At 35.1% G+C, this 24,927-nt stretch overlaps 1 protein-coding gene across 2 annotated transcripts in view; it reads left to right on the forward strand.

Moving 5' to 3' along the window:
- COL4A2 (collagen type IV alpha 2 chain) overlaps nucleotides 1-24,927 on the forward strand; it is a 276,248-nt gene that overhangs the window by 227,508 nt on the left and 23,813 nt on the right. For both annotated transcript variants that reach the window (XM_074299526.1, XM_074299527.1), the window contains exons 28-36: nucleotides 127-234; nucleotides 5,767-5,988; nucleotides 11,285-11,446; nucleotides 14,557-14,727; nucleotides 15,850-15,993; nucleotides 18,882-19,004; nucleotides 19,402-19,583; nucleotides 22,203-22,266; nucleotides 22,355-22,429. In XM_074299526.1, coding sequence (XP_074155627.1) covers nucleotides 127-234; nucleotides 5,767-5,988; nucleotides 11,285-11,446; nucleotides 14,557-14,727; nucleotides 15,850-15,993; nucleotides 18,882-19,004; nucleotides 19,402-19,583; nucleotides 22,203-22,266; nucleotides 22,355-22,429 — 1,251 coding nt within the window. The remainder of the gene's footprint in view (nucleotides 1-126; nucleotides 235-5,766; nucleotides 5,989-11,284; nucleotides 11,447-14,556; nucleotides 14,728-15,849; nucleotides 15,994-18,881; nucleotides 19,005-19,401; nucleotides 19,584-22,202; nucleotides 22,267-22,354; nucleotides 22,430-24,927) is intronic.

A 24,927-nucleotide genomic window follows, 5' to 3' on the forward strand; every position in this document is an offset into this window, starting at 1 on the left:
GACCATGTTGCTACTAATATTGAAATTTGATAACAAATTCAACTGCATTTTGTCCTATCCTTTCCAAACGTACCAGTGGGGCTTTCCTTATATAAATCTGATTTGTTGTTTGTTTGGGTCTTTTAGGTGCTAAAGGTCAAAGAGGACTTCCAGGATTACCAGGTGTTGATGGATTTATTGGACTTAAAGGATTCCAAGGAGATGCAGGTCGTGAAGGATTTCCAGGACCACCAGGTGAAATAAGAAACACATCACACTCAACTATTGGTCTCAAAAATGATTTCTAGCTTTATTGACAGTAAACATATCTTCTTTCTTTTCTTTACCATTTAAATGTTTCTTTGGACAAATCATTGTCTCCTTACTATTTGCCTGTTGAGTAAATAGTAAACTATCATGAAATAACTCAAATATTAACTTAATGTAAAGTTTTCTTTTGCCTGACTTCTGAATTTTTGTGGAAAATATTAAAGAATTTATATAGAAGATGAAAAACACTATTTCAAAGAATTAGTAAAAGTTTTCCCTAAGTCAGGTTCCTCTAGTTAATTCTGAATTTTTGAACAAAACATAAATCTTCTCTGGGTGTTTGTTAATATGAATGGTACAGGCAGTTCTTTAATCACTTTGAATGGTACCAAGCCAAATGTCAGACACTATTTTAAAAAGTTTTGTATTTTGTTAACACAACAATTCACTTATTTGTCAGTTTCTAGAGGGAAAAAAATTAGCATGTCAGTATTTCACTATACCAATGTTATAGGATTGGCATCTAGTAATATAGTAACCGAAAAAAAAAACACACCAAAAAACTTCTCAAGAACCAGATAAGGGAAGCATTGGCAGTTGTTTACTAAAGAATGATCTCAAAGTATTAGTAAACTACAAGTTCAATATGAATCACAAAAACAAGAAAGTAAATGTAGTCTGATGCTGGGAGGGAAGGAAAGAAGAAAGGAAGGAAGGAAGGAGGGAGGGAGGGAGAGGGAGAGAGAGAGAGAAAGAGAGAGAAGAAGAGAGAGAGAGAGAGAGAGAGAGAGAGAGAGAGAGAGAGAGAGAGAGAGAGAGAGAGAGAGAGAGAGAGAGAAAGAGAAAGAGAAAGATAGACATTGCATCCAGGACTGGAAAGATCCTTTTTTACTACTTATAAACATACTCATTTCTCTCCTCATCCTCAAAAAAAATCCTCATTTTATTTATATCCTTCCCTACTAGCTGTTTCCTATATCTCACCTTTTGTGATTAAACTACTTGAGAATGTCTTGTACATTCCATTTGTCTCTTATTCTCTTTTTAAGTCACTGTCCCCTGACCTTCAAAAAACCCATCATTCAACTGAAACTACTCTCTCAAAAGTTGCCATGATTTCTGAATTGCCAATCATCATCCTTCTTGATTCCTTTGCAGACTTCAATACTACTGATCACCTTCTCCCTGATGCTTTCTTCTCTTTGGGCTTCAATAATTCTGCTGTCTCCTGGCTCTCCTATCTACCTGACTATTCCTTTCAATCTCCTTTACTGGGTTTTCATCCCAGTCTCACACACTAATCTCTCCTTGCTCTGTTCTGGGCCCTTTTCGCCTACTATTCCATTTTACTTGGTGAAGTCATAAACTTCAATGTATTCAATTATCACCTCTCTGCAGATGACTCTGAGAACATTTGTGAAGTGCTAATCTTTCTCCTGATCTCCATTTTCAAATCTTTAACTGCCTGAAACTTGATATATCATAAGCATCTTAAACTCAGCATGTCCAAATCGGAATTCATTATCTTTTAAACCGTTTAACTTCTCCTCTTCCTGTTTCCTATGTCTATTGAGTGTACCACCATTCTTTCAGTCAATCAGACTTGCAATCTAGGTGTCATCTTTGACTTTGAACTCTCACCCTCCTTTTCCCCATACCTATAACTTTCCATATTTAATCAGGTTCCAAGCACGGTTGATTTTATCTTTGTATACACCCTTCTTTCCTCTGGCCCTTCATCTCACATTGGCCCTTATCACCTTATACCTGGACTAGTCCAAAAGTCTGCTACTTGGTCTCCCTTCTACCATTCTCTCCCCAGTCCAGTACATTCTCTACACAATTATCAAATTGAACTTATAAAAGCACAAGTATTGTCCTTTTCAATAGCCTCCATTGACTCCCTATTATTTCCAGTGTCAAATATGAAGTCCTCTTTTTGATTTTTAAAGCTCTTCATAACCCTTTGTTTTCCATTTTTTCCAGTTTTTTTAAACTTTATTTCTCTACACACAGGTGTGATCTGATGACACTAGTCTCCTTGCTATTCCTCATACAAGACATTTCATCTCCAACTGCTGTTTCCCATGCCTAGAAGCCCCTTTTCCCCTCATTTCTTCCTCCTAGCTTCTTTGACTTCATTTGAATCTTGGAATTATGTCCAAAGAATTATTATATTGCCTGTATTCTCTGACCCAGCAATACCACTACAAGATCTATTTCCAGAGATAATTAGGATACAAGGAAAAATAACCTATATGTTCTAGAATATTTATAGTAGTTCTCTTTGTCTTGGCAAAGAACTGGAGGTTGCGGCGATACTCCTAGTTAGGGAATAACAAGTTGTGGTATGCAGTTGTGATGAAAAACTGCTCATAAGAAATTATGAACTTGATAATTTTGATAAAACATGGATAGATTTGCACTAAATGATGAAGAATGAAAAGCGCAGAACCAAGTCCTGACTTTTTCAAGAAGACTTTGTCCCAGTCCTCTTTACCCTTAATGCCTTCCCTCAGAAATTATCTCCAGTTTATCTTATCTGTCTCTTTGTAAATAGCTGTTGGTATGTTAACTTCACTTCCGTGAGCTACTAGAGAGCCTAGGATTGGGTTTGTTTTGTTTTGTTTTGTTTTTGTCCTTCCTTTACATTCCCAGAACTTAGTACAATACCTGGCACATAGTAGGCACTTAGGTAATGGTTGTGGACTTCACCTGATAATTCTTATGTACTCTACCCCATCAGACCACATCTGGATTATTATTTATCCCCAGTTCTGAGGATAAACTTTTTTAGAAACTTTTTAGAAACAACATCCACTGCTAGAGTTGAGAACCCATGGATTAGGACAACTATGATGGTAAAGGCTCTCAAGTTCCTGCCATACAAGCCCAAAGAACAGAAAACAGACATAGAAGAGTATTGCTATTTTCAAGTATTTGAAGGGTTGTTATGGGAGAAAAAAAGCACAGGTTGAAGTTTTTTTTGGGGGGGAGGTTGTGACTAATCTGGCAATTTATGGTATTTACCTACACCTATTTGTAACAACTTTGATTTCTTGCTTCTCAAATTGGGGGCAGAGAAGGTAGGAATAGAAGATGGATATTCATTTATTAAAAAGATTAATATTAACAGCTTTAATTTTTAAAAATGAATTTGATCTTTAATTGATAGATAGTGGCAAGTATTTGGATTGTAAGCTTAGTATGAGTCAAAAACATGATATTACAACACATATGCTGTTTATCAATTTTCCCTCAGTCTTGCTACATGACCAACCCATTTCCTTTCCCCAGCATGTATTTCTCTCTGTTAAAATCTTTCACTGAAAACTTGGAAATTAAAACTGAGCATAAAGCTATGTTGACATGAGTTACAATTCGTGGATTATTATACCAAAGTGAAATAGAGTTTGGAACCATTAATCTAAACTAATTTTAACAATGTAGATAGAAAATCAAATCCAGATATATAAGACCATCAAAGGTTATGTAGCTATGAATTTAAGTCCCCCATTTTCCCATCTTACTAGATGCTAATAACCCTTACCATTCCCATAAAGAATAGAAGAGATAAAATTTCTTTCATTATGCAAGAGAATCTCTTCATTAAAACTTTTAAAAATTGAAGGCAATTGTCTCCTAACTTGTTCTAATGCTAAATTAAAATAGATCTTTCACTCATACCTATTGGCCTAATAGTTAATTCATTTTCCACCTGCCAATTATGTTAGAGTAATATGACCTGAGAAAATCCCCAAACATTGTGCAGAACATATCTTTTGTTACAAATGGACAGAAAAGCTATATGCATTGTGAATTTATCTCCTTAGTATTTAATAATTTCTCATTATATGTATTTTCATATTGCAAAAAAAATTTGTTATTTTGAGTTACAACAGAAGAGTTAGTAATGATCAAAAAAAAAAAAAGCTCAAAAAACCTTTTCTCTTGCTAAATATCTTACTGTCAGCATTCAGATACTACATTCCATTTGAGGTCAATCAGCGTTCAGGGTATTAAGAAAAAGAGTAATGTGATGGGGTAATTTGACCCACTGGTAGCAGTGAATTGCATAACTACTCAAAGCATATGACATCCAACACCTCTTCATGTGAGTGCATCATAGATGACTTTTTTTATAGTAAATTGCACACAAGGGAACAGTGATTAATTCGTTATTGGGGGAAAAAAAAGTCTCCAAAAACCTACTGTCTCATTGAGGATTTGTTACCAGGCAGAAATCTATAATATTAGTTCTAAATTCTGTGATCATTCTTATCTACCTTTAATTTTATATTGAAAAGTTTTAGAGCAAACACATTTTCACATAGAACAAGACAGGTTATACCAAGTTTCTGCCTTTTCTGTTTACTTCTTTAAAACAGAAAGCATGCATAATGGCTTTATATTTCAAAGATTCTGATAGCTTAAAAAAAAAAAACCCACAAATGTTAGAATTATGACCAGAAAAGGAAGGAACAAGAAAAGTCCCTGAGGACAGAATGAACATATTTTATAAGAACTATGTTTCATTTAAGTGGCTACAGGAAGCCCAAAGATAGATCAAGGGGAAAAGTGCCCAGTTTAGACACGCTCTTTGGTGGTTTTTTGGATAGACAGCAAAGAACAAGTAAAATTATAATTTCCATGTAAAAAGATCTATAAATCTTTGTCTCAGTCTATTTTTCCTTTGAAGTATATAACAAAGTAATAGCATGTTACTTTCTTCTTTTTAAAATATTTTTCTCCTTCCTCCCCCCCCCCCCCCCCCCAGGCTGGGGTTAAGTGACTTGCCCAGGGTCACACAGCTAGGAAGTGTTAAGTGTCTGAGACCAGATTTGAATTCGGGTCCTTCTGAATTCAGGACTGGTGCTCTATCCACTGCGCCACCTAGCTGCCCCTCCTTTTTTTTTTTTTTTTTAAAGCAAGGCAATTTTAGGGTTGTGACTTCAGAGTCACACAGCTAATAAGTGTTAAGCTGGATTTGAACTCAGATGTTCCTGACTTCAGAGCTAGTACTCTATCCACTGCATCACCTAGCTGCTCTATTATATGTTACTTTCAAAGTTGTCCGTTTTTTTCCTATTGAGTTTTCCTACACTGAGTTCTGCTCATTCACTCTATATCCACTTGAGTTTCCAATTCTTTCTATAACCTCAAAAGTTACTACAAATATTTGTGAACATGTGGGGTTTTTTCTCTTTCTTTGATTTCTTGGGGGAAAGGTTCAGTAGTGGCATATTTGAGTCAAAGGATGTATGTGTGTGTGTGTGTGTGTGTGTGTGTGTGTGTGTGTGTGTGTGTATACAGAGAGAGAGAGAGAGAGAGAAGAGATTATTATCTATTATCTTTGGGAGCTTAGTTTCAAATTGCTTTCCAGAATAGTTGAACCAATTCATAATTCCACCAAAAGATATCTTTTACAAATATCTTCCATTTCAATCACATTGCTGATGTATTTTGTAGACTGTTTTATTCATGACCAATACCTTTTTTTTTTTTTTTTTTTTTTAGGATTTGTTGGACCCAGAGGATCCAAAGGTGCAACAGGGCTTCCTGGGCTGGATGGAAGCCCAGGCACTTCAGGAGCACCAGGTTCTCTAGGACCAGCAGGACAAAAAGGATTACCTGGAGAAGTATTAGGTGCACAGACTGGTCTCCCAGGAGATCCTGGATTGCCTGGAATCCCAGGGTTGAAAGGAGAACAAGGAAATAGGGGACCTCCAGGATTTAGAGGTAAATGTCCTTTTCTATAAGTCAGTGTTTGGAGAGTAATAGCAGTAACTCTTCTTTGATATGAGACATTAGTAGAACTTCTTAATTCTAATGATTTTCTTGAACTTCCTTCTGTTGAGTATATGGAGGCAATATATTATGTTATTGAGGTAGTATGGTGAGATTGTTGTCGTTTGTCCTTCATTCTGGAAGAGGACCATGACATCAGAAAGGTGCTGCCATGACATGGAAATGAATTGGATATAACTGAGGGAAAACTGGGAAGTGCTTCAACCTCACTTTCTCCTCCAGAACCATCTGGTCCAGTGACAAAATAGAAATCTGGACAATTAGAGATGGCCCTGGATGCAGTGGAACAACTTGGTTTTTTTATTTTTTTATTTTTTTTTAATTATTATATATTTTTTATAATATTATCCCTTGTATTCATTTTTCCAAATTATCCCCCCCTCCCTCCACTCCCTCCCCCCGATGACAGGCAATCCCATACATTTCACATGTGTTACAATATAACCTAGATACAATATATGTGTGTAAATACCATTTTCTTGTTGCACATTAAGTATTAGATTCCGAAGGTACATGCAACCTGGGCAGACAGATATTAGTGCTAACAATTTACATTCACTTCCCAATGTTTCTTCTCTGGGTGTAGCTACCTCTGTCCATCATTGATCAACTGGAAGTGAACAACTTGGTTTTTTTAAATGAAGGTCTTTACGTTTTGCAAAATTTAAAAGGAGCTATGTGTTATTTACTATTATAATTGTTACTATTCTTCATTATATACTATTTAGATCAGAATATCTTTGAATTCAGTAACATTGACTGGAGAACAGGGATTTTGAGATACAGCTGCCAAGCATGTGGCCTGCAGTCCATGTTGAAGCACATAATGTTTCTGAATGTAGCCAAAAACCAGTTAAATTATAACTGGGAAATATTAAACAAAATAAATGAAAATGAAACATCAACCAAAAATAAATAAATAAGTAAACGAACTAAGGCCTTTAACAGATCTCATTTTGACTAAAGCAACTCACAATCAAAAATTAAGGCTAGATAAGAAATTCGGCAAAGAATCTCCTCTTTTACTTAGTCAAAAAAATAGATAGAAAGATATATAAATAAATTATAAATACACACAATCTGGAGGGGAAGATACTCAGGGTTTCAGGTCAAAACAAAAACAATTGCTATTTAGATTCACTCTGAGCCAATCAGGGCTTAGTGATCAAGTTGGGTTTGATCTAGAACTTAATGTTGGTCAATCAATAAGAAAAAGTAAGAAGAGACCTTAGCTTAGTTCCTATCTTGATTTCTATATATGTGTATATATTTTATATACAACACATATTTTATTTAATAATACCACATATATATACATATATATATATGTATAAAACTATATGGTAAGCATGTCATTTTATATGGATATATATGTATGTATATTTGGCCTTAGTGAGATTAATGTGTCCATCTTTATACATGGTTAGAATGTGTGTGTGTGTGTGTGTGTGTATTTGTGTCGTGGGGGAGTGTAGGGGTTTAAGGGAGGGGTTAGGGTGAAGTGTCTGTATGTATTGTGTCTGCATGTATGCAGTTATTTAACCATGAACAAGTTTCTTAATATAACTGAAACCATTTTCTCATCAATAAAATGGGGATACCTATAGGACCTACCTTAGAAGGTTATTTACTATAAAGATCAAATAAGATATTATATGTTAAGTGGTTTGTGAAATTTAAATTTCACCAATAGCTATAATCCCTATTGTAGATAAACGAATTCAACAATGTTGTTAATTCTACCATAATTATTTCCTCGATTCATTTTCAAAGTTCATCTGAAAAACTTTTCACGATGTTAATGATAATATATTGTTTGCATCTTCTAATTAGTTCACTATGGTTAATTTTATTTTTTTAAAGTGAAGGTGATATATCAGATTGCTTGCTGTCTAGGGGCAAGAGGTGGAGAAAATTTTGGAACACAAGGTTTTACAAAAATGAATGTTGAAAACTATCTTTGCATGTATTTTGAAAAATAGAATACTATTAAGGAGGCAAGTGAAGTAAAAGAGGGAAAATGAAAGAGTAACAAAGGAACTTTCTTATTCTAATTATGCAATAATTGAAAGAGTTTTGAGCAGCTAGGCGATGCACTGGATAGAATGCCAGGCCTGGGATCAGGAAAAATTGAGTTCAAATCTGGCCTCAGACACTTACTATGTAAGTGATCCTGGGCAAGTCACTTAACCCTGCTTGCCTCAGTTTCCCTGTCTATAAAATGAGCTAGAGAAGAAAATGGCAAACCACTGGATTATCCTTGGCAAGAAAGAGTCATATGCATGGAAGTGAAACTACTGAACAACAAAGTTTTGGGTTCAGAGCCAGAACGCTACAGTTCAATCTTGATTCTGCAGTTTACTATATGTGTGTGACTTTAAGTAAATCCCTTCACTATCTCTGGACATCAGTTTCCTTAATTTGTAAAATGAAGGAATCAAGCTCAATCCTACTATAAGATCATCTAACAGAATGTGGCTTGAGTGATAATGTGGTTTGGACCATTACTTCAGAAGTCTATACTGGGAGTTGAGACAGGATATAAATCATTGAGATGTATTTCAGATGAATGACTTTAAAAATCCATTATGTGTTCACTACATGTAATGTTATTAATATTGGTTTGACAAGTTAGCTTGCTTTAATTTTATTTGACATAGTCTGAACTTAGGGTGAATTTAAATATGCAAATATATATTAAATTGGCATTTAAAGCCAAAAGCCCTGGCACTTAATGAGGGATTGCAATATAAAGGCTAAGCATTCGTAGTCATACTGAATGCCAAAGACTTATCTATAGCTCATTGAAATATAGAAAGGATCCACCATTACTTAATTCACATCAAAATTAGTATACAAATGACACCTTCTGTCTAGAGGGAATATAAGGAGCCAGGTAGCTGTCCCAATCATAGACAGAGAGGGGGGAGTTTGCATTTATGATATGACTGGAAATTAATCGATGATCCCCTTACATTCCCCCATCACATCAAATGAACTAGTTGAAGTGTCTAAAATGTCTCCTAGCAAAGTCAAAAGTTATCTGAAAGAACACAATTATTTGATTTTACCCATTAACACTAAAGTACAAAATAGCTTTTTGCCATTCACAAAGCAAAGATCTGAGGAAATGAGACATAGTACAAGGAAAATCGAGGATCACCAAATGTGGAGGATGGAATGATACCAAATGCATCATAACTGTGGGAGTTCCCAAGGCATCTTCAGAATAGCATGAGAATATTTGGTATCCAGAAGGCTAAAGTTAGAGAACCAAGAGGAAAACTTCAGAGAATATAGAGGCCTTAGCTTAAATCACTTTTTATTTCTTTTTCTTTTTAAAAAAATTATAATTTTTAATTTTCAAAATACAGAGATAATTTTCAACATTCACCCTTGCAAAACCTTGTGTTCCAATTTTTTCTCCCTCCCTTCTCCCAGATAGCAAGTACATCACTTTTTAAGCTAAGATCAGCCTGACATTATTTTTAAGGGGCTTTGCTTTGTTCTGTTTTTGTTTTGGGAGGGTGGTAGGGTTTTTTGTATTATTGTTTTACTGAATTTATGTTTTCATGGGAGTAAGGGAGTCTCCAGGTGTGGAGTCCTCACCAATACAGATTAGCACCTTCTCTCCAGTAGGCTTAGAGAGTTCCAGGGACAGGAAAAGTTTAAGTGAGTATCCTCCAGAAGCATGTGGCTTCTGTGTGTCAAGGCCAAGAGTTAAGCCTAGTTCTTCCTGACTCTAAGATAGACTCTCTATCCACTTGGCCATGGCACCTTAGTGACTTGCCCTAACTGTAACCTAAATTTGATAGAGAAAGAGACTAGCAAGTTTAAATCCCTAGTCTTTGTCATCTTATCAGCCAATCTGTTCAAAATCTATAGATTTCTTTACATTCAATTAGAAAGAGAACCAATTAAGGTAACAGTAATAATGAAATTTTTGAAAGTCCAGTATTGTGAAAGATGTCATGGGATCTCTTATGAAAATTATAAATTCTCAAGAAAAGCAGAACAAGGCAAATGTGTCAGTAGTCCTGTTATCAATCCATCTTGAAACCCTTCTAGAAAACACTGCTGTTACTAGTTATTGGGGGTTTTTTAAGATCTAAATATTTCCTGTAGACTTTACATTGTCTTAATTTAAAATGTCTGTAGAATTATTTTAGATGTTTAAAGATCTCCAGCTTTGAAGGCCACTTTTTGGCCAGTTTTTAAGCCTTATGTAACCAGTATACTTATTTTTTTTATCAAACTTCAAACACATCAAAGTTTAAGAGTATGACTGCATAGGATCATGAAAAAGTTCAGCAATACTATAGGGACATGGCTTTTCTTAACACAACTAGTATCTTCAGGATAATTCCTGTTTCTGGTGTGGTGGATTACATATTTGAGCATAGCTTAAAATTTGAAACATAAATATGCATACATATTTATGGGTGATTAAGTGATATAATAGATAGAATAATAGGTTTAAAGTTAGGAAGAGTCATCTTCCTGAGTTGAAATCTGACCTCAGACATTTACTAGTCGTGTGACCATGAACAAGTGACTTTATCCTGTTTGCTTTCATTTCCTCATCTGTAAAATGACCTAGAGGAGCAAATGTCAAACCATTGAAGTATCTTTGCCAAGAAAACTCCAAATGGGATGGGGAACAGATAGACACAGTTAAAACTGTGCAACAATAATATAAGCATGTATATATACATATATAGATATATGTTACACACACATACACACAATGCAAGTCTTAGAATCAGCACTAATCATTCTACACCTAGGGTCAGATGGTTGTATCTCAATGTTATACTGTTAGCAAAAAAAGCCAAGGGTATACTGGATGAAATCAGCTTTCAAGAGCATTTTGTTAAATTTTCACTGTTAATATTTACACCTCAGAGATTAGCAACTGCTACAAATCAAGGTTTAATTTACTGTTTTCTTGACTGTATAACATAAAAAAAATGATGGAGAGAATGTCAGTAAGCCATACTTAAAGGTATACTGTGCATATATAGCCTTTATTTTTAACAAGCTGTTAGAGATTTGCCAGCAGACCCACGAAGTTTTGCTGGGCACTTGAATAGCTTCTGCAAATGACCACCATGAGGCCATTCTGATTACTTCTAATAAAATATGTTAAAAATTGAATAGAAAAATTTGTTATTAATAATTTACAGTAGGATGTAAATATGTAAACCTATTTTCTGATTTTCTATAGGAAGCCCAGGTATGCCTGGAATGCCTGGGTTGAAAGGTCAGCCTGGATTCCCAGGTGCTTCCGGTCAGCCTGGATTACCAGGGCCTCCAGGAACACATGGATTTCCAGGACCTCAAGGCCAAGCAGGACTACCAGGTCTTCCAGGACCTTCAGGATTTGCAGGTGAGTAACTATCTGCTCCCTGGACATTTGTGAAAAATCAATCCTATCTGCCTTTAAGAGTTCTGCATTGGTTTCTCAGGAGAAACTAAAGCCTCTTACTTCGGATTTGGAGTTGTCAGAATCTTGTTGGGATTCCTATATTTGAGACTATCATTGTAATACAATTCCACTGACTTTTATGTATCCCAATCTCAAGACAGCCCCCAGCTTGTCTCCTCATCCCTACTTGTTTTTGCTTCTCTCATGCCCTCTTTAGCAGTTATATATCTTTTTTTCTTTTTCTTTTCTTTCTTTTTTCTCGATGAGGCAATTGGGATAAAATGACTTGCCCAGGGTCACACAGCCAGGAAGTGTTAAGTGTCTGAGGTCAAATTTGAACTCAGATCCTCTTCACTTCAGGGGGCTGGTGCTTTATCTACTTCACCATCTAGCTGCCCCTGACAGTTATGCTTTTTCAATCTGTCCCTCTTCAAGTATTTTCTACCAGTTATAATTCTTTTCTGGTGTTATTACCACTCCAAAGTCAAACATTCCACCTTCTCAGGAAGATAGTGTCTAGGGAATTTTTCCAGTGATGACTCTCTAATCTATTTCAGATATTATGGAAAATGAAATCCTAGGAACTTTTTTATCTGGTTGTTCTCACTACATACTCTAAAGTAAAGGTTTCTAACATTTTTGTGGTCACAGACCCCTTTGAGCATCTAGAAAACTCTTTTCAAGTATTGTTTTTAAATAGAACATAAAATTTGTGGCTATTTTTCAGCTGTTTCAATCACATCCAACTCTTCATGACTCCATGGATCTTTCTCCACACAGTTTTATTGGCAAAGATACAAAGATGTTTTACCATTTTTCTTCTCCAATATCATAAAATACACAGAATTATAGAGAAAATACATATATTGAAATAAATTTGTCATTTTTTAAGTTTGAGGATACCAGATTAAGAAACCCTATGACAAAGTTCCATATAGATGTGTCTTCAAACCAGGAGAGCCAGATTAGAATAGAATCAATTTCCCCAAGAAGTTTTCTGTTCAAGTACAGTGGGGAAGGCACCTAAACCAAAGAATTGATCCTTTCTTATCCAAGCTTCTTGGCTATTGGTCAAAATTTTTTTATTTTAATAGTTTTTATTTACCAGATATATGCATGGGTAATTTTACAACATTGACAATTGTCAAACCTTTTGTTCAAATTTTTCCCTTCCTCCCCCCCACTACCAAAATGGCAGGTTGACCAATACATGTTAAATATGTTAAAGTTAAATTAAATACAATGTATGTATACATGTTATTGGTCAATTTTCAAAGAAAGTTTTTATTTCTTAAATTCTAGCCTAAATTTAAAGCCCTTCACTATTGCAAAGTGAAATAAGCAGAGCCAGTAAAATAATGTGCACAATTATTTCAACAATATAAATGGAAAGAACAATCTTAAAAGGAATGTTGCAACATTATAAAGAACAATCTTGACCTCAATGAAATGATAAGAGAAAACACTTCTGCCCATTCATTTGTAGAGGTAGGAGGGAAATCCCTGGATCTGAAACACTGAGTGTATTGTCATCATATGTACATATATATATATATATATATATATATATATATGTAAAGAGAGAGAGAGAGAGAGAGAGAGAGAGAGAGAGAGTTTTGCTGATTTTCCTCCCTTATTTTTTTTTCTTTTTAAACATTGTTTTGTTGTTATGTTTAATGTATCTTAGGAGGAAGAAAGATATAATGGGAAATTTTGGCAATTGAAAAATAAGAAAACGTTCACAGAAATATATCTGAAAAAATAAATCCTTTCACAATCTAGCCCCTGTCCACCTTTCCAATACACACAGAAAAAAAAAAGCATGTACACAGGAAATGTTGAATGATAATGCAAGGTGACATTGAAACAAGTCAACTGAATGGCAAACAAGTACTCCAAGAGTTCAGGGAAGGAATCTGTCTTCCTTTGATAGTCTCAAATACCGGAGTCCCAACAAGAACCTGACAACTCCAGATCCAAAGTAAGGGGCTGCATAAATCTCCAGCTTCTCCTGACAATAGTAATTTAGAAAGCTTGTATTAACGAGAGAATTATTGGCTTTGCAGTGAAAGTACCCAAGTTCAAATTTTGGCTCTGCAGCATCATAGCTGTATCTAACTTTTCTGGCTTCCATTTCTTTTTTCTTGTAAAATGAAGGAGTTAAAATAAAAAATCTCCAGGAGGTCCTTCCAGGACAAAATCTGTGTCTGGCTTGAGCTACAGTCTGAAAGGACAGTACAATTAGTTAAGAAGAGAAGAGAAAGAAAGGCAAAGGGGAACTGGGAGATCAAAGAAATTAGCAAGTGTGCATAAGGAGTATTCAATAGCCTGACCAGAAGGTTAGGGGTTGTATCCAACTTTAAAAGTTTGAACTTTATTCTGTAGGCAAAGTGGGAGCTTTGAAGGTTTTTGAGAATGGAAAGAACATGATCAACATATTTTAGAAAGATGATTCTGACATGAGAAGGCCAGAAGTCCTGCAGTAGAAAGAACTAGAGACAGGGAAAAACAGTTGGGAGATCCTCTTCAAGTATAAGAAAATAAGGTTTTGAATTGGAGTAGTAACCTTAGAAATAAAAAAAGAACTGAAGCAGAAGTCAGGGCAATCAGAGGGGATCTCCTTTGACCCCCATTAACAAATATAAGAGGTGATCAGAAAGAAGGGAAAGACAGCCAGAAGGTGAGGTACCAGCTACTAACATTTACCTTTTACTATTTCTGTACCCTTAACAACTGATTGGTTGGAAAGTAGGCAGAAATCCACAAATAACAATCCCTTGAGGAGCTACCATTATAACATCATTGAAGACATTTTGATCTTCAAGTTACATGTGGAATATGGAAGGTAGAATGAAAGGGCAAGAGAATTGAATTTTTACATGGAAGAGAAAGTGGCATGAGGACATCTTTATAGCTCCTTCTACTTCTAGCATGTGACTTGTACACATAGCAAGCCATTCAGAACAATTCCTTGAATTAGATTGAAACATGTTTAGCTGGTTCTATGAAGACCATTTTGTTCTCTGTGAATGTATTTTTTGTAATTTTTTTAATCTGCCTTTTTTCTATAGGTGTACCTGGTGATAGAGGTGATCGAGGTGACATAGGAGCCCCTGGCCCTGTGGGGATGAAAGGTCTGGATGGTGATAGAGGTGATACCGGTTTTCTAGGAGAGCAAGGCAGACGAGGAGAACCTGGATTTCAAGGGATACCTGGATTGCCTGGCATCCCAGGAACAAAAGGTACTTCCAAGGATGTATTTAGTATAACAACATTATAGGAGTGATGATTTAGATAAACCAGTTCTTAGGGCTATTGAATCTTGGTACACTTACTCTCAACACAAAGTCTTGTTCTTTCAGCTCAGCAGATCTGAGTTCCTGGAGGAGCCATATGCTATTATTTAAAACCATTTAAAGACTGATTTTTATCATCATGCCAGTTTTAAAAATTGCAACCAGAGATACACTTGATCCAGGAATTGGGTGAAGTTATTTATGTACATTGGGCAATCCCTTCCTATTTCTTTTCAGGAGAACTGAACTGAAGGAGACTTCAGTTCTGACTGAGAAGTCTGAAAGTAATTAAGTAAATATAGAAATAAAATTCAGGAAAATATCTTTATCTTTAAAGATATGTGCAAATGGATATTTCATCTGGACTCAGAACACACTGTTCCTGAACAATTCAGTGTTGGCATAATGACAATTCTTTCTTTCCATTTCTCAATTCTGTGAGTGGTATATAATGTTCCATTAATATCTAATTCTACATTATCTTCTGGCTGGCCTATGAGTTTATATTAATTTTGCTTAAAAATTATCCTTCCTTCCTTTGTGGCTATTCTGGTTGAAATTAGGCATGTACCTACTCACTACAAGTTCATAAATGAAGAAAGCTACCCCAAAAAAGAAATAAAAAAGAGAGAGAGAAAAGAAAAGGAAGGAAGGAAAAAAGGAAGGAAGGAAGGAAGGAAAAAAGGAAGGAAGGAAGGAAGGAAGGAAGGAAGGAAGGAAGGAAGGAAGGAAGGAAGGAAGGAAGGAAGGAAGGAAGGAAGGAAGGAAGGAAGGAAGGAAGGAAGGAAGGAAGGAAGAAAGGAAGGAAGGAAGAGAGGGAAAGAAAAAGAGAGAAAACCCTAGGAAATCTTATTTCTGATTAAAATTGTATTAGAGCAAAATCTAGAGTTCTTCCTAAATAAACTCCCATTGCTTGTGAACTAGAAATGAAGCATATGATTTGAAAGGTTATCTCCATTAGTCGATGAAGTTGATGATTAGTATATTCTTTATGAGGACCTCTTAGAATTGTGCATGAAATGACCATTTTGTATTGACTAAACCAGCACTTCATTTCTTTTCACCAAGGTTTCAAAGGATCTCCTGGTATGGAAGGTTTCAAAGGCATGTTGGGCCTCAAAGGAAGATCAGGTATCATTGGATATAAAGGCGAGGTTGGAGATTTTGGAATTCCTGGTTTGAAAGGTCTAACTGGTGAACCAGGCTTGAAAGGTATGTCTACTTATCATCAAACCAATGTTTCTTTCATAGTGGTATGGCATGATATTCATAACGAACCAGAATCACTATTTATTGTGCATAACACAGGCAGAATAAAAGACATAGTCTCTTCCTTCAAGATACTTAAAAATTAAGAATGCACTATAAGTTGAAGAAAAGCACATAAAGGTGTAAGTGATTTAAATATAAAACCATATTATATAAAGATTATATATAGTATAAATATACATATATTAATATATACAGCATATTATATGTAGTATGTGGCTGTGTATATATAGAGAGAGGCAGGGGTGCAGAGAGAGATAGAAAGAGAGAGAGAGACAGAGAGACAAAGATATTGCTTGATTTCTCTAAGTGTTAACAGAAATTCCTAGGGTGTTTATAATAATCAAAAGGAACCAGATGAGATCAATGTAGAAAATGAACTATAAGCAAAAATATGTAGGGACCAAGAAAACATGGTCTGACTAAAAAAATATAGAATGTATTCCTAGTAGGAGTATTTGATATGAGTAGAGAAAGGGATATATCTGTATTAAAATGAATCTAATTCAACAATTAAATTTAAGGAACAATTACTAAGCCAATACATTGATACTTAAGGAATTACTGGGAAGACTAAGAATCCTCAGATGCTTAGGATCTTGTTTGTACATTTCATCATTAATAAGCAGCATATTAATTACTTCATTCAGCCTATGTTGTTAAGAAATAATAAAAGTGGGGAAAGGACCCAATGTACAAAAATTTTTGTAGCAATTCTTTTTGTGGTAGCAAAGAATTGGAAAATGAATAGATTTCCATCAGTTAGGGAAATGGCTGAATAAGTTCTGGTATGTGAAGGTAATGGAATACTATTGTTCTATTAAAAAAAAGATAAACAAACTGATTATAGAAAGGCCTAGAAAGATGTACACGAACTAATGCTGAGCAAAACAAGCAGAACCAGGTATTCATTGTAAACAGTAACAGCAAGAATGTGCAATGATCAACTATAAATGACTTGGTTCTCCTTAGTGGTTCAGTGATCCAAAACAATCTCAATAGACTTTCAATAGAAAATGCCATCCACATCCAAAAAAAGAACTAAGGAGACTGAATGTAAATCAACACATGCTATGTTCACTTCTTTTTTTGTTTTGGTTTTTTTAATCTCTCCCATGATTTTTCCCTTTTGCTCTGATTTTTCTGTCCCAATATGGTTCATAAAGCAATGTGTATTAAAAATAAATTAACTTACTAGAAAGTAAAAAAATATATATACCCCAATAGCAACTATAAACTTAATAGTTTTCCAAAATTTTTAAATGAAATTCCTAAATCTATGACAAAAATATTACTTCCAACCTAGGCCATTTTTAAGACTGAAGAGCTGAAAAGGATCCTAAAAGACATCTCTGTGCTCTCATTTTACAAATGGTGAACTGAGTCTCAGAGACATTAAATGACTTAGTTATGATCATTCAGATGGCAGAACCAGAATTTGAGCCCAAAACTTTTAAGGAAGTTTTAGGTCTTAAAATAAAATGTATATTTTTCTTTTTTATTATAACATTAAATATCAAAAAATTGAGCTTTTCAAGGATTATATGTGAAATTGTAAACCCCAGTTATGTAGTTTATTTTTGTATATGTTTAATTGCACAAAATTTAAAAAGCTATTTGTCTTTCACCCTTTTCTGTGTATTTTAAATGTTTTGTTGACTCCTTTTGTTGCATTACAATCACTTTGTGCTCACTCTCCTTCCACAATTCTTCTTCTACAAATAGAAACCCTCCTAATAATAAATGTAGTCAAACAAAATGGATTCACATATTGACTATGTCTGAAAATGTATATCTCATTCTGTATCTCTAGTTCCATGACTTCTCTTACAAGGAGTTAGAATTGTGTTTCACTAGTTTTCTGGGTTCATGATCGGTCATTTCAATGATCAGAGTTCTTAATTCTTTCCAAATTGTTTTCCTTTACATTATTGTATTCATTCTACAAATCATTCTTCTAATTCTGCTCATTTTCCATGCAAAATGTATATTTTCAAACAATTGTGTTTACCTGCTATGTTTCAAGCAACTGTCTTGAATATAGTTTTAAAATTGAATTACATAAAATAGTTTAAACTAAATTTACCAGTTTCCAGAGTCTGGACTTCTCATACTAAATTTGAAAGCACAAACTATTCGAACCTTATTAAATAATTCATTGGTGATTTTACCCACAGCTTCCTTCTTCCATAATATCTCTTAATTGACTCAATTCTCAGAAGTTCTTCCCATAAAAAACAAAACAAAAAAACAACTTGCTTGTCCTTTTCTACCAATTCAAGTCATTCATTCAACAATAGTGAAATCTCAGTGACTCATATACATTAAATGGGTATAAAGACATTTTCCTACCAAACCTAATTGTTGGAGGAAGAAAATAGCATAAATAAACATACAGACACACACACACACACACACACACACACACACACACACAATCAAGGGGCACAGTGAAAGGTGTATGATAACATGGCTAATCCCTGAAGAGGGACTCCTTAAGCATTCTCAGTTCAACTATGAGTAACTAAAACTCATTGTATATGTACAGAACATTTCTGCTTACAGTAATCAACTTTTATATGAAAAGTCTTTCAGTTTAGCTTATAGGAGTAACAGAGTTTTAGGGCTAGAAGGTATATTATAGTTTACCTTATAGCTATTAAGCTTTGTTGAGAGGGTAGGTAACATACTACTCTAGAAGCTCATTGCCTCCTAAGACTTAGTGCTGTTGAAGATGAGGAGAAAAAGGTTTTGGAATGTATATTCTCTTTTGTTCCTTTCTCATGATTCAGAGGCATCCCAAAAAATGATTGTGTTCTGTTCATATTAAGGTAGTCGTGGAGAACCAGGACCTCCAGGAGCACCTCCAAAATTTCTGCCAGGAATGAAGGACTTCAAAGGAGAAAAAGGAGATGAAGGACCTGTTGGAGGGAAGGGGTATTGGGGGATAAAAGGTAAGGTGTTGTCAGTATCTTCTGTGCTTCTAAGACTGAGGAAGAAATTTATTTCCTTTTCTACCTTTTCTTTGTCCCTTGAACATGAAGTATCAACATGCAAAGAATTTTGTTTTGTTTTGTTTTTGCCGTAGAAAAGGCAATGCTCATTCTCTGTTAGAAAAATACTCTTGTTTCCTTACTATTTTTCAGTTATCTGTGGTTTTTTCTCCTGATATCTTTAAATTCTCAAATCCTAGGAATTGGTTACCCGTAGCATGATTTTACTATTAATCAGGCTATTTTCCATTTCATGATTTTCATTCTCCAACAATAAAACTGTACTATCAAGTTGAAAGCTTTATGACACTACTACTTTTATTTGTCATCAGAATTTTATATAGACATCTCCTTGCAGGTGGACAAGGAATGCCAGGCATTCCTGGACAGGCAGGAATTCCTGGGTTACCTGGAAAACCTGGTCACATCAAAGGGGCCAAAGGTGAAATCGGTATTCCTGGAGTGCCTGGTTTGCAAGGATTCCCTGGTGTAATTGGTTCTCCTGGTATCAGAGGTTTTCCTGGATTTGTAGGTGTTAGGGTAAGTCGGTATCCTTTGTATTTTCTGTTGCTTTATAGTTTGGGGGTTTTGCTTGTTTATTTGGATATGGAACTTTTAATTTTTCAAAATTGGGTCTCCCTATTCTCACTCAACAAGACAGAAATACAGAGATAACTCATGAGCCTACAGTACTGTTGAATATCATCAAAGCATTGATCCACTCTATTTTTATCTTGGACTAGTTGACCCCTTCCATAGGAAATGTAATAGACTTCAAATCTAATAGATTTTATACAGACATTTGATCACCTTAGCCATGCTACAGCTTAAAACTCCCTATCTCAAATGATCTATCAGCTTTATCCTCTCTAGGAGCAGGGATTTTACAGGCTTACATCACCATACTTGATCCTGTACTTTAAAAAAATTCATAGTAATATTCTTTAATATTTTCGTTTCCTTATTAACCCTGTTTATTTTTACTCTTATTGATATTTTTAAATTTTTCACCTCTTTCATTTCAGCATCCCTTTGCCCTCTAATAATTTATAACAACGTTGTTTTTTGGCGAGGGTGTTAAAGGAAGTGGGTGAAACCAGTTCAGTCAAACCAAGCGACTTTAGTGAATCTAACAGTATCTGCAGTATTTCACACCCACAATCTTCCACTTCTACAAAGAAGGGGAAGACAAATTTTCTCAGCTGATCCAGGCTTAGCTTTGAACTTGTTCTCAATAACAAGATCCCATTTCTTGTTGATAAAGTCTTTTGGTCAAGCCCTGACCTATTCTGAGTTCATTAAGACAGAAACAGCAAAAATGAGAAGTGTAAGATCAAAAGCAGTTGTCTTCAATAAACTCATTAAGAAGAATCAGAAAATGGTTTACTTATGCCAGCATCTGAAAATGATTTAAATGTCAGCCTGTCTGCACCACAGCCAGGTCCCATTCATGTGGTTTTATTGGCCAAAGCACTTCAGGATAAGATTGGCTGGTGTGTGAACAGAGATCTGATGACTTTATTAGACCATGGGAGAATATCACGGTTTTATAATCATTAAGGACCCCAAGGACTTCTTGAAATCAAAACTGCAATGGGCCTCATACTACCTCATTACTTAAAAATCATCTGGAACAGGATGACCCATTTTTACTTAAAGGTCCTTTCACCTCACAGTCTTGAGCAGTGGGCTTGCCTAAACATAACAATAAAACCCAGCACATTTAAGAAGGAATGACTCGTGTTAGCTAGCCCTCAGGAATGGGGCCCTATCTTTCCCATCCATTCAACCCTCTTTGTTGTATATCCAGTGCTCAGGATCCCCTGAGTTTTTTTTTTCCCTTTTCTCTCATCATTTTTCTAAGGCCTCAAATATAACCATCAATCCCTGAGCGAAAGGAGGGGATGGGAGGGTGGGGAGAGAAATGCTTCCACAACAATCTTATCACCACCAGTCTGGTTCAGGCACTGATGGAAAATGAGTTGTAGTGGAAGAAGAGAAAAAATAAAGACAAATATCAAGGCAGAAAAGAAGTAAGGGAAAAGAATAAGCATTTATTAGTTACCTGTGCCTAACTGGCACAGGATCTGGAGTCAGGAATTCTCATCTTCATGAGTTCAAATGTGGTCCCAGACACTTATTCTGTATGACTCTGGGCAAGTCAGTTAACCCTGTTTGCTTCAGTTTTCTTATGAGAATGAAAATGGCAGTGGTTTCTTTGCCAGGAAAGCCCCAATTTGGGTCACAGAGTCAAATACAATCAGGTACTACATACAAGTATTATCTCTTTTGATTATCACAACCTTGGGAGAGAGGTGCCTCTTAGTATCCCAACTTTTCAGTTGAGTAGACTGAGGCAGGAGAGTGACTTTCCCAGGGTCCTTTTCCACAGCTAGGAAGTATCTAAGGTTGGATTGGAACTTGGATCTTCCTGACTCCAGACCCAGAATTCTCTCCACTGAGCCACCTATCTGCCTCTAAGCTACATGGAAAAGAAAAGAGAAAAATAAATCATGAGCTTTCTTCATGTCATTGTAAAAGTGGATTTCTTTTCCTCTTTTTATACCTTTCACAAAAGTAAAAAGATTAGTGAGTTGAGAACATAAGGTAAGCCTTCCTAATAAGGACTAATAGATAATCAAAACTAGACATCAAGGAAATAGTGTCATTGGAAAAGTATTACCACCTGAAACAAGACAAGTAGTACTGCCATTTTCTATACTTGAAAGAAACCAAATTAGATATAGAGAACTGAAACTCACTGTTCATATTTAGCTTATGTAGAATCAAAAAGTTCACATCCTATTGGCTTAACTATTCATATTCACCTCACTACTGGCATTAGACATTTTTCTGGCAAAATCTATCTTCAAAGGTTAAAGTATTTTGCCATAAAATTGTATAGAATTACTTTCATGGTGATAAAAGAATTTTTAATCTAGTTCATGTTTATCTTCTCAAAGATTAAGAGATCATCATGACTTCCCCAAGTTGAGTTGAAACTTTTCATAAGCTTTCTGCTAAATGATCATTTCTGTGATTGCAAGAAATTGGATTTTGATGATACACTGAGCATCTTGAATTTATACATGAATCAAAGTGATATTGTCATTCAATTAACTGTATTTTAAGAAAGCTCTTTGTGTGATATTTGCCTAGGGTGACAAGGGTATGCCTGGACGAGAAGGTCTTTATGGTGAGACTGGAAGTATAGGAGATTCTGGTGAGTATTCTTCTGAATAAATATTGGAAAAGTTTATGTAAACGTAAACTAAACCAGTCTTTTATGTAAATATTTGTGTCTATTACAGGTGATGAGGGAGACACTATAAATTTACCAGGAAGGCCAGGATTAAAGGGAGAAGTGGGCATATCTGGACTTGCAGGTATGTATTTTATTTTACATCTGAACTATGTCAAAAACTTATGTTCTTTTTTCAATAATATTTCATTTTTCCAAATACATGCAGAGACACTTTCAACATTCACCTTTGCAAAATTTTGTGTTCCAATTTTTTTCCCTCCTTCATCCACCTCTCCCCTCCCCAAGACAGCAAGAAGTTCAATAAAGATTAAACATATGCAATTCTTCTAAATATATTTCCATATTCATCATGCTGTGAAAAAAGGGAAAAAAACACAAGAGAAAAAAAAAAAACAAGCAAACAATAACAACAAAAGTGAAAATATTATGGTTTAATCCACATTCAATCTCCATAGTTCTCTCTCTAGATGCAGATGGTACTTCCCATCCCAAATCTATTGAAATTAAATCTGAACATCATCAAAAATGTATGTTTACTCACTCCTTTTACATGGTAAACATTTGTGAAACATGTGCTGTATGCAGTGCAATGTACTAGGTTCTGGGGAAGAGTTGAGAAAGATAGAAAGGTCAGCTGTCAATAGTCTACAAGCTTATCATTTACTATCAGCAAATAAGATGTATATAGATAAATATTATACTGTTTAATAAGAACTGAAGAAATATATATGGTGAGAGCAGAGAAAAGGGTATTATTTCCAGCTACAGGGATCAGAGATGGCTTTAGGAAAGAAGTAGCACTTGATCTGGACCTTGTAAAATCGATAGAAATAAAATGAAGAGTTCTAGGTGTTTTTTTTTCAAAGGTTGGCTCAAAAATTTGCTTCCTATAGGAAGCTCTCTGTGAGAAAGAGAAAGAGAGAGAGAGAAAGAGAGAGAGAGAGAGAGAGAGAGAGAGAGAGAGAGAGAGAGAGAGAGTGAGTGTGTGTGTATGAGAGAGAGAGAAGACAGACAGAGACAGACAGAGAGACTCCATGAAGAGACTTTAATTTTTTATTTTTATATCACCACTACCAAGTATACTTCTTATTACATGATAGGTATATATAACAGATTACAGGTGCTAAATAAATTCTTGTTTATTGGTCTTGTTTATTGATTGATAATGGAAGAGTATAGAGAGTATACTATAGTATAAAGAGTATGAGCAAAGTCATGGAGACAAGAAACCATGGATTATGATGTCTGGAGCACAGAGTACATGAGAGGGAAAACCTGAGACCCAGATGGTGCCTTGTTTCTTTTTGGTCCTTATGATTTCATTGGTGTGGAGAACTCCCAGTGGGGAAATTTCTTCTGTAACTATTCTCTAACTTGCTCTCTTGAGATGACGTTATCTTCTCTGAGAAATAATTTGTATAAATGTGGCAAAGACTAGTAAATAAATTCTTATCATGAGAGAACTGAAGTGAATTTATTTTTAATCCAGTGATTCACTAGAAATAAGAGACAGTGAAGAATTGAACATGGAGAATGAGGGAGTGTCCTTAGCAATAACTTGGGCTAGTCATGATATTTTCAAGGAGAAAAATAAAACAATTTTCAATGGATTAAAAATGAAAAATATTATTTGTAGCAGATTCTAATACTATAAAAATCAATAGGAAACGAACAAGGTTTCTCAAGTGATTTTTCCAAAGTGCTGATATTAATAATATTTTTTATGAATACTGAAGGTGTCTCTCTTGAGCTTAAGGGAGTTCTTTTTGAAAATAAAAAGCTTTAAAATAATGAATAAATATTCACCAGGAAAAAAAATGCATTATAAGGCATGTAGAAGAGGATCTTACCAACGTACAGATGGACCCGAATACTCAACAATTCAGTCATTTTCACAAATGTGGGGAGAGGGAGAAAACACAAACTCTAAAAATAAGTTAAAGGAAGAAGTATGTAGTTGGACATTAATATTTACTTTTTTACCTGTAATTTTAGGAGAGGAGGGTAGAATCATAGAAATGATCTGGAACTGGAGGGATTCCCATTTATGTGTTGTTGCTGTTAAGTTCTGTCCAATTCTTTGTAACCCCTTTGGGGTCTTCTTGGCAAAAATGCTGGAATGGTTTGCCATTTCTTTCTCCAGATCATTTTATAGATGAAGAAATTAAGGTAAATAGGTTTAAGTGACTTGCCCAGAATCACATAGATGTAAGTGTCTGAGGCCAAATTTGAACTTAGGAATATGAATCTACTTTTCATAAGACCCAGTACTCCATTCATTTCACCACTGAGCTACCTAGGTACTTCTGAGTAAGGAAACTTGCTTCATGGATGCAGACTAAGAGTCAAAAAGCATTTGTTCAGCTACATGCAGCGGATTAAAAAAGAAAGATTAAAAATAATCTCTGCCCTCAAGGATCTTACATTCTAATGAAGGGAACAACATACAAATAATTATGTACATTCAAAATAACTACACTGTAAATGGAAGTAATTTCCTAAGAAAGTTACAATAGGGATGGAGAAAAATGGGTCATGAAAGGGGAGAAAGGCCTCTTGCAGAAAGTGAGATTTGAACTGAGTCTTAAACGAAGCCAGGTAAATAAAGAGGCAAAACAT

The sequence above is a fragment of the Sminthopsis crassicaudata genome, chromosome 3 (genome assembly GCF_048593235.1).
Source record: "Sminthopsis crassicaudata isolate SCR6 chromosome 3, ASM4859323v1, whole genome shotgun sequence".
NCBI classification, from domain to species: domain Eukaryota; kingdom Metazoa; phylum Chordata; class Mammalia; order Dasyuromorphia; family Dasyuridae; genus Sminthopsis; species Sminthopsis crassicaudata.